This window comes from Notolabrus celidotus, chromosome 1 (assembly GCF_009762535.1).
Source record: "Notolabrus celidotus isolate fNotCel1 chromosome 1, fNotCel1.pri, whole genome shotgun sequence".
NCBI classification, from domain to species: Eukaryota; Metazoa; Chordata; class Actinopteri; order Labriformes; family Labridae; genus Notolabrus; species Notolabrus celidotus.
Genome location: NC_048272.1, coordinates 650401 through 661171, shown reverse-complemented (window position 1 = coordinate 661171; position 10771 = coordinate 650401). Strand labels below are relative to the sequence as shown.

Below are 10771 nucleotides of genomic sequence, written 5' to 3'. Positions count from 1 at the left end.
GGCCCTGGATGGCATAATTAGGTGCTCTCTCACCTCTGCAGGCTGAGGTCACTGGGCCACTGAGGTCAGAGGTTATTCAGGGTCCTGTCTGTGCTCCTTGCTCGACCTGGATTCTATGACTGGGACAGATGACGTCAGCGTTGATCCTGGTGCTTTTTATACATTAAGGTTCTTTCTGCACCAACAGGTCAGGTGTTAGATGAGGGTCTTTAGAGGTTTTACTGTTAAAGTTTACACCAGTGTCCACAGAAACAATCGTGTGTCACTAAAAAATGCATCATGTGAAATTCTTTCCAGTGTTCGTGCTTTCACAACCACATGTTTTCTCTGAGATCAACTTAAAGCTGCTGCGGCCGAACAGATTTATACAAGATTCTTTCTTTGGTCTGCAGGATTTTAGGTTGTTTTTATTTATTATTTAAAAGGACCATGCATATTAATTAGCCAAAAGGCTAGCTTACATCCGTAGTCCCTTGCCAGATGTTAAAAAGGCAAGATTAAACAAAGATAAAATAGGGTAAAAAAGATCAGAATAAGAAGGTAGAGGAGAAACCAAAACACAAACAAAAAAGGGAAGAAAAGAAAAGTACAAAAAGCACCAAAAGCTACATCAGGAGATGACATGACCGTCTTTGAGAAAGTGTCCATGGACATAAAATACATGGAGCAAGACAATCAAGAAGCAGCAATAAGGAAATGTTAAAGAGGATACAAGCAGACACAACAGGACAACATTTAACAGTGCTGTACACATTTGCATCAGCTGCATAGCTGCATGCAATTCAAATGAGGCAACGTATAGACTGAGCAACAGATGAGCACAACAAATAGACAACAGTAAGTTAAAAATCATGGCACAATGTATAATTTATGCCATGCATTAGTACTTTTTTACAAGCCCCCTAGTCCTCCCCCTGCCTTTTGTTCTGCAGCAGTCCAGCTAACTCAGTCCACGATCTGTCCCATGGTTTAACAGATCTGTTTTGGGTGACTCTTCATCCAATCATTCATCAGAAATGAAAACTTAAAGCAAGACATGAAAGCACAGACTTCCTATGTTCAGATTGGTTGTAAAAAAATAGCTTTAGGTCAAGTGTATGCAGACAGACACTTGAGAAGAATTCACTATCTTTTCCACCCCCAAGTTTGCATCTGGGACTCTCAGGAATCAGAGGTTTCCTGTTGATTTCTGTGTCATCAATGGTTTGATGAAGCAGAGTTCAGGCACAAGTGTGCATGCGGACTGACGCTCCAGCCCCAAATCTGGAACCCATAAAGCCTCAGACATCCCTACAACATTAGACACAGCTCTTCTTATTGGCCGGGAAAGCCACTTACCCCCTTCTTCCACCGCCCGCCCAGCTAATGCACCCTTCCTTCTTCTCTGCCTGGCTCAAGCCGAACCACGCCTTCTGGAAGTCCGCTGAGCCAAAGAGAACTGCCGCAGGCCCCTGGTTAGACTTTGGGGTATAAAAGAGGCGGAGGTGGACCTGCCTGTCAGATGGTTTGTTGTTGTTCTGTCTGCCAGGTCGAGAGGGGGAATGTGAAAGTGAGAGGTTTAACAAGGTGACCAGGAAACAGGACAGCCAGAGCGACGTCCCATCTGATGGAGCTCCAGAAACGGTAACTTTTGAAAGACGAGACTTTCGGTGCACGAGGCTGTCAAGTTCAGTTATCCAGTAACGAAGTATCTTAGCAGTGGAGGTTCAAAGGTTGTTGGTGGACAGTACAATGAGAGAAGAGGTGTCCTGCACCAACTCCCCCGAAGGAGGTATGGGAGCCAGCGAAGAGGAACTGGAAAGAGGATCAAAGAAAAGCCACCAGCAAGGAAATCGAAAGCGTTCACCTTACCCTAAGAAGGAAAACCTGGTTCAAGCGGAGGAGAGCAGCACCGGCAGCCCAACAAGCCTTCTGCCAGCCGGACCGAAGAGAGTAAAGAAAAGCCCCACGACGGTGGTGTCGTTGGCCCCCACATCGCTTGGACCCCGGCTGGACCAGCCTTTCGAGGACCTCCACTCGCAGCGTGTCATTGCCAATGTGCGGGAGCGCCAACGCACTCAGTCCCTGAACGACGCCTTTGCCTCTCTACGCAAGATCATCCCAACGCTACCTTCGGACAAGCTTAGCAAGATCCAGATCCTGAAGCTGGCCTCGCGCTACATTGACTTCCTGTACCAGGTGCTGCAGAGCGACGAGATGGACGCCAAGCTAGCCAGCTGCAACTACCTGGCTCACGAAAGACTGAGCTACGCCTTCTCCGTGTGGAGGATGGAGGGGGCCTGGGCCATGTCCGCCAGCCACTAGGATCCCATCGAAGCTCTCTCCTAAACCCCTCTCGTGTCCACATCTCCACCCTTCCACCTCTGTCTATGTTTGCACCCATTAACTGACCTCTGAACCTCTGAATCTCCAAACCCTTCAGTCTGAACTTTTTATCTCACATGTTTGCAGACGTTGAGCCTTTTTTTTTTTTGCTCTGAAGGTCTGTCTTTCATTTTACTCCTTAACTCTTCACTCCATCTCTACTACCTGTTCTTCTCTGTTCTATCTCCCTGCTCAACCTTGTCTGTCCTTCAGTTTAGTCCAGAGCAACAAGACGCTCCTCTGCAGCCCATCAGGTATGTATGAAATTACAATACACCAATACAAAACTACACTCACTGTTTGGTTTGAATGCATGCATGGGCAGATACATAAAAACAAACACACGCACACACACACACGCTATCCACTATGTCATCAGCACATGTTTTATGGGTGGCACTGAAATCTTCTATATAAAAGAAATAATGGGAGTGAGTGGTTGAGTACAGTTTAAGCCTAATCATGCAGGAATTGAAACAATATCTATAAATCTGTGCTGGGAACTCTTTTCAAGAATTCAAATCAAATAAAAGTAAGGAATAAATAAAAAGGTGAAGTTGTTCTTTTTTGTTTAATAAATCTCTGTGAGACAGGCAGCAGCGTTTTAGAAAGCTTGGATTTTTATGGAGAACTTCATCACAGATGAATAAAAAAAATGAAAGCACTTCCACATTTATTACACATTTATTACACATTTATTACACGCTGCATAAACAGATGCATTTGTGAATTGATAAAATCCCACCCGCGTTACAGACAGGTGAAATGTGTGTGGTTTCTTCACATCAATACATGCTGAACTGAGTGTGTCTCTGCAAACACATTGCAGCTGTAGGCTTTAGTTTTCATATTCATCGCTGTCATGGCTGGAGATGGCTTGTGTATTTTATGGTTTTTTAAATCTTAAAACTGTTTTTAGAAAATAGAGAATATTTTGTAGAACACTTTTGATGCATTCATCATTATCACAGTTTTTTAAAAATTAATATCCCATTCATAATCTGGTTTCTGTCATGCAAACGTTCGGTGTAAACTAGTCCTGAATCAATTTACCTGACCCAGAACACTGACTCCATATTTTTTGAAATATATAAAAAATGTTCTAACGTTTAATATTAATTGTTGCTTGTGTCTTACTGTTATGGTGAAGACGTGCTACATGAGTGAGAAAGCACAAAGTAAGTTATTTGAATTTCATCTGGTTAATCAGCATTTCGGGTGAAGCCTTTACAAGGAAGGTTTTAATGACAAGGAACGTTCTCGTTTAATGACAGTCATTTTGAAAGTAATTTATATGTTTAAGATTGAAAACAAAAACAGGTCTAACTTTTGCATAACAAAAAAAAAAAGAAAAAGAATCAGCCACTGAATTTAAGAGAACATTTTAAATTATGTAAAAAATATTTTTCTTAAAAAACAGGTGTCAAGTAAAAAAACCAAATGTCAATAGATGTGATCATTTTGTGCACAAAGTTAGTTCACTGCAAAAAAAACGGATTTAATTTTAAAACTCAAAACTCATAATAAACATTTTTCTACAGAAAAAAACAATTTTTAAAATTTCTGTCATGTTGAAGTTGACTCTGGCAAAAATAGATAAATACATGATCTTTAAAAAAAATGACAATTTGTGAAATAAATGTGAAATTCTGGGCTTTTTTCCTGAAAGCATTTTAAAGTCCCGTGCCTGCACTTTATTAACTCAGATAAAGTATCAGCCCATTATCGTCATGGTAATCTAAACTCAGCCGTGTTTGACATTCCTCTGATGTGTTTAAGACTAATGTTTTCCTCTACAATCTTCAAGATCCCCTTCACACAGGCTCTGTTTTTTTCAACTACTTTAACAGACACCAGATTCCTGCTCAGGTACAGGATGAAAGGAAAAGAAAGGGAGAGTGAAGAGAAATAAGTGGAGGAACATCTCTCTCTCTCTCTCTCTCTCTCTCTCTCTCTCTCTTTCTCTCTCTCTCTCTCTCTCTCTCTCTCTCTCTCTCTCTCTCTCTCTCTCTCCCCTGCAGCCTTGCCCTGTCTCCTCAGGATCTTGTATCGTGCAATCAGGCCCCGCCGGGGCCCAGACAAGCAGGAACCTTTAGATTGGAAACAGTTGTGAGGTATTAGGAAGGTGTGTGTACCAGGGTTAGGGTCAGGCACACTGCTTTGCCTGTGTGTGTGTGTGTCAGCACATGCACATGCACATGTGTGTACTGGTGTGTATTTGTGTTTGGAGTGGGCTTTAATTACCTGTGCAGCAGCAGCAGCAGCAGCAGCAGCAGCACTAGAAGCAGTGCGCAGGCATGTGTGTATGTGAAGATATCTGCAGATTAGTAAACAGGGATACGTCAGATGTTGTTGCAGTGATTTTATCTCCTCTACCTCCTGGTTTTAGTTTTAGAAGATTGCAAAATGGCAGAGAGGAAGCCCTTCAAAATAAAATGACAACATCCAGATCTGCATTTAAATGAATACAAGTTGAGGGGCTGTACTGTGAACAGATGCAGAGTTGAATCTGTGGTGGAGTGGGGAAAGCTTGATGATGGGTCAAGGTGCATACACAGATCTGATGAAGACATAAATTACTAATTATAAATCAAAGAGTTTGCACGAACAACTTGCAAGAATCAGCTCATCACAAATGCTGCTACACACGCTTTAACACTATAGGCTACATCCAACATTTGTACATGACAATATCCAGACACACACGCAGCCTTCGGGCCATGTGCACACTGCAGGTGTTCCTCACTGCGTTATAATTAAACCTCCAATGGCGTCTGGAGCAGTTGTTGCTGCGGGTGGAATGCCAAGGCCCCTGCACGTGGAGCGGAGTGTCCTTGAATGCAGCACGGTGGTTATTACCTACCACTTTGCCTGCTCCGCCTGTTATCACGTGCTCTGCAGGGGCCGCCACAGAAAGTGCTAGAAAAATTCAAGGCCTGAAACTGAGCCTAACGCCTAATTTTAGGAGAGAGTGAGAGATGAGGTCAGATTCTGAGGAGCATCAAAGACAGTGTGCATTCGTGTGGCGTAATTCAAAATGCATGTGTCTAATGACATCACTCATATAGATGAATCCCAAGAGGGAAGCCAAACATGCAGGATGTTTTAAAGTGTGAGTCTTCTTAATGCTCAAAAAGCAGGGAGACATGTTTTATGGAGGGTGGAAAAAATAATCAGAACACTTCACTCTGCATCAGAATGCATAAGGTTCGGCTTTTCTCTCAGTCAATGATTTTATTTCAACATATTTTTGGGAGTAATTCATGTTGATGTATTGAATTAGAGTAAATTGCAAGACATTCCTGTTATTTTGTCCACCCATAATAGTTTTCTCTGAGAAGGGAACAAGATAATTGGTTTGTCCTGGGTTCACACCATGCATATCTTCCATGAGAAGTACAGATACCATGAGTATTTTGTGTTCTCGGTGCAGTGGAACCTTGGATCTTTTGGCTGAGTGTGTATGAACATGAATGCACAGCGGACTCTGTCTGTGCATTTTGATTAGCACATTATGAAGTGTGATAGTCTGGCTCCTCAGGAGGAGACTTTCAGAGTACAAGGATTGTTTTGTTTGAGTTGGAAAAAAAAAAAACCTCTCCCTTCTGTTTATATTTTAATCAAAATGCCTGTCACTGCTCTTTCCTTTGCCGGAACCCCTGGCTCAGCTTTGTCCATGCATGTGTGTGTTTATGTGAGTGTGTGTGTGGGTTTTATAATTTGCAATGACCAGCTGTTGGATGCTCCTCTGTGCATATCAAATCTCTGGCTCTCGTTGCGGACTGATCTGAGACCAGATGTAAAACCCTCTGTGGCTCATCTGCGTTTTCAAAAGCCTCGTCCAGAAGTTGTGGCTTCTGATCGGCATTTTTATTTTTAGAGAACAAAACTGAAGCGAGCACAGGTGGGAGTGTAGCGTGTGTGTGTGTGTGTGTGTGTGACTGCTGCATGCATATGTGTTTATGCATGCATCTGTATGTGTGTTGGCCGTGCAGAGACAGCTGCAGGAATGACGTCTGATTTGACACGTAGGCAACAAAAGGCTGCATGACTGAGGTCAAAAACACATCAGGATCTGTCAAACATTAACAAACACCAAGTGGAGATGAGCAGAAAGAAAAATGTGAAATGTAACACCAAATTTTGAAATTGTTTTTGATGCATCAAAAAAAAAAAAACCTCACCCAAAGAACATTCAACTCTTTGAAATATGTTTTTCTTAAGTTTTAATCTCTTGTTGTTATGCAATTGGAATCAACAGCTGGAGTTGCAGACTTCGCCTCCACTACTTACATCTACACAGAACAGAGGACGTTTTTAATGTTGCAATTATTTGTTTTTTTTAAGTTATATTTTTGGGGCTTTTTGCATTTATTTCATAGGACAGCTGAAGAGAGACAGGGAGTATGGGGAGGAGAGAGAGGGGGAAGATATGCAGGAAATGGTTGACCGGTCGGGAATCAAACCGGCGACTCCTGCAGCCTCTGTATGTGGGGCACTTAGACCTCTAGGCCCCCAGCGCCCCTGGGGACTGATATTTGTGATAAATGGAACTTATGCATTTCAAATAAGTGAAGCAAATTCAGTGTAAAAGAATGGAAAAACAGGACCAGCAGAATGAAGGTTTCCCTGCACTGTCACTCTTGAAGTTAAACTTTACAATCCACATTTTTAAAGAATTTTCCTAGCATAATCAAAAATGACATGACATAACCTGCAGATACTTACTTAATGGAGTAGTCTTGTGTCTTTCTGAAAGCTTGAAAAGGAACTCTGTAATTAGGAAGCACCAAGAGCGCTCTGAAGAAAGTGTTTGCTTGTTAGAACAGGAAAAAGGCGCCGTAGAAAATGTTCCACTCTCCATCAAACACGGCTGTTTGTTTACTTCTCAGCACATTTTAAAAAAACCTCAACAACAAGTCTCTGAGTGGAGTTCTCCCAACACACCACCACCTCACATTTAAAATGTCTTATCTAATCTTTTGATGTCAACTCATCCCTGTTTCTCCTCTTTGCAGAAAACCGACAAATGGAAAACTCTCCCAAAAGAAGACATTTGTTCCCGCCTCACAAGACGATTCCCCCATTGTCGTTTTTAAAGTCTTTTTTCTTCCTCTCTGGACACTGAGATGTTTCCTCACAGCTCGACTCTAACAAATTCCACCTCGTGTTTCTGAAACACCGGTGAAGTCGAGCGCTGAACATTTGAAATGACAAGAACTTAAACAAACAGCTGGCCTGCGTTGACAATGGAACAAAAAAAAGGCTGCTGGTTCGAGTGCCTTGGGTAACACCGTGATAACCACCATCCACCCTCCTCGGGTGACTCACTGCCAGACAGACATTACGATGACTGATGATAATGGCACAGTGATGGTTAGAGGGCGGTCACAGCCAATGAATGTTTACAGCTAAAATGCTAATAAGCTAATCGCCCCGGCTCTCTGAGGCCCGTCGTGTGGGAAACAGAGGAGCACGAGGAATCTGGCGCAGAGCTCTACTTTGTTGTGCTGTAGGAACTGGATAGCTTTGTGTGTGTGTGTGTATTTTGGAAATTGTAAAGTGTATCTTTATGTGAATTTGGTGTACGCACACTGTATTACTTTAACTCTGCTCTAGCTTTATCACGTGTAACATTCAGCTTTATAAAGAAAAACGTCAACCAGAAAATGTCTTCAAAACCACTGATGACTTCCTTTCATTCCAGTTTTTTGTAATCATAGAGCTTTGCAGAAATGTGCATTTTAAAATGCCAGAAAGTCTGTTTTATTTTCCCCCCTGCAGCTTTAAGAAATATCCTTGCAAACTTGCTGTGAGCAGTCTAAGTAGTCTTATTACTGTTATGATTGTGTTCCTTTTTGTACTGTTTGCATTTGCTTTTGATAATCTTTATTGTGTCAACGCCTGTGGACAATAAAAGTTTCTTGATGCTGTACATGCGTGCAATATTTTTAACAATGCAGGGAACAGTGTTTGCAGCAGTAATTCAAATAAAGGCTCGAGGAATGAGATAGAGAAAGTTGGAATCAGCACAGCATTGTGTCTTCAATAACCTTTATTAAGGATTTTTTGTTAGGGAACAAAAACAGTAGAAAAGACAAAGGCAGACAAAAAAAGAAGTTGTTATATACACTGTACAAAATCAAAATCAGAGAGCCAGTTAAGAGGAAACTGGACTTTTGTCTGTAGACTTCATTAAGATCCAGTTCTTTTTTTAAGGCTACCTTCTCACAGGTTGGTCTGCACCATTCACCGAGGCACACAGCCGTTATTTGGTCTCCATGTTCACACAAGGCTCATGTTGGAGTTTAAATACAAAAATAAGTCATCTTCATGAGTTAAGACAAAATAAAACATCAGATATGTCACCGTCACGAATGCAAGTAAAGCTACAAATCCCTGAAGGGTCGTCTTTAAGTGATCTGGAGCTCAAACCGCTCCACGCTCTCTCTGCGTCATTTTTTTTTATGTTTCACATTTTCATCACATTTCCAAACATTTGACAGGTTTTGAGTTGCATTCACAAAATGCAACAGAAAGAAAGAAAGAAAGAAAAAAGGGGAACATACCACATTTAGAGAAATAATACATAGCACCATGGAAATTGTGTTAGACATGCAAAGAGCACTTCAAAGGCACAGAGTCTGAATAAAAAAGAAGTCATGACCATTTCTGTTTTTTTGTCAACAAATGAATGTGTTTTTATGTCCATCCTGTTCTTTTGGTGCTGTTTGGATAAAAAAAGAAACATTCACAAACTCTTCAAAAAAAAGTCTTTGAAGTTCTTTAAGCCATGCCAGTCCACAGACGGCACATTGTTCTCATAAACTTTGGTTGCGCTTAACCTGTGTCCAATTGCACTGTGTGGAGATTCAACTATCTCAGTACTATTCTACATTCAAACAGATAAAATGTCAAAGTTTGGTCCGGGGGGGGGGAGAAAAAAAAAACGTCCCAGACGCTGACAATAAACACAATGACCTTATTTCAGTAACGTAAAGAGGACACATCAATTCGTCTTTGTTATAGAAAAATACAAAAAGTAGAAAATACATTTACAAAGTACAGCAGGAATGCAAATCCACAGGTGGAAACACAGGTCCATTAAAAAAAACACAACATTCAGATTTTAAGACCAGAGCCGATTTGATTCAGCAATTCTTAAAGGCACCGTAAGAGTGTGAGCGTTTTAGTTTTAGAAGGAATAACACCAGGATCCCTAAAGTCACAGGAAGGTATAAAGGCCTGGATAGAAAACTGAGGATTTGTAATCTCTGTAATGATATGATCATATTTTGTTTGAATGCAGGAACAAGCATTCTGAATAATAGAGAGAGGTTCATACCCAGCAGGTATTATTCCCAACGTCCCTCTGTGTTTAAATTAATTCTGCTTTTGCAATCAGATAAGCCAAAACTTATCTGTAAGTTAGGAGCTTTTCTGAAGAATGTCCTTCCATTGTTTAAGTAAGATCTGTTGATTATCTTGTTTTGTTATTTGTACTTTATGTTCTGTGGCTCCGTACCATGTGATCATGGTGTGAGCATCAAATTAAAATGAATGAATGAATGAAATCTTTGCATGAATTTCAAAGACGTGATCTCTGTTTTCATATGCACAGTTATTACCGAGTGGTAACACCGCACTGAAGCATCATGGGGGATCCCTGCCTTTTGCTGACGTGTACAGAGTCTCTGTCATGAACCTGAAAGAGTCACGTCTCCCTCCAACGGACTGATACGCTTCTGTTTAGAGGCTTCAGCTCTTCATTGTCGCTTGTGCCACCGACACACACTCCAGTGTGTCTAAACATTTAAGATGCACTTCATCAAAGACGGCTGAGTCTTCTTTTATGTGTCGAGGAGCGATGATAATAATAACTGCAGAGATCTGCAGACTTTCTGCATGTGCTCGCTTGACAAGCCAAGAAAAAAGAAAGAAGATTTAAGAAAATATGTGGACATAAGAAACAATATGAAACATATGTATCTCAGAGTTCACTGCAGCTTCACTCTTACTGGAATCCTATAGACAAAAATATCCAGCTGACATTCACAGAAAAGTGTGCCATAGGTCAAATCAAGGAATAATAAAAAATGGGAGCAAACGAGACGTTTGATTGTCAACATGGCCGACGTGTCTCCTCCATGTCGTCCGGTTCACATTACAGAGCGGTGCAGTGCAACACGATCAGAAACACCTGATCTTTTCCTTCATTTGATGTTTGTCACATGCGGGCAAATGACATCATCATAGCAGGGGACGTGTCTGCTCTCCTTCTGCAGGTCCTTTTGGAGTCATTTACAAGGTGAATGATTAAATCATAGAGCTGCACTTTGTCAAGCGTGAGTTCATGCTTCATCCTTTTTGACGGCTCCCTATGCTACAAAAACAAAAAATGACATCC

At 41.4% G+C, this 10771-nt stretch overlaps 1 protein-coding gene across 1 annotated transcript; it reads left to right on the top strand.

Moving 5' to 3' along the window:
• Window positions 1–1549: 1549 nt before the first annotated feature.
• On the top strand, window positions 1550–8267 carry twist3. Its single transcript, XM_034690629.1, has 2 exons — window positions 1550–2618; window positions 7383–8267. The coding sequence occupies exon 1, from the start codon at window positions 1732–1734 to the stop codon at window positions 2302–2304; it is 573 nt and encodes a 190-aa protein (XP_034546520.1). The 5' UTR covers window positions 1550–1731; the 3' UTR covers window positions 2305–2618; window positions 7383–8267.
• Window positions 8268–10771: the final 2504 nt, after the last annotated feature.

Bases quoted from the DNA above. Each gene is read 5' to 3' on its own strand.
- twist3 (XM_034690629.1), top strand. From the start codon at position 1,732: ATGAGAGAAGAGGTGTCCTGCACCAACTCCCCCGAAGGAGGTATGGGA.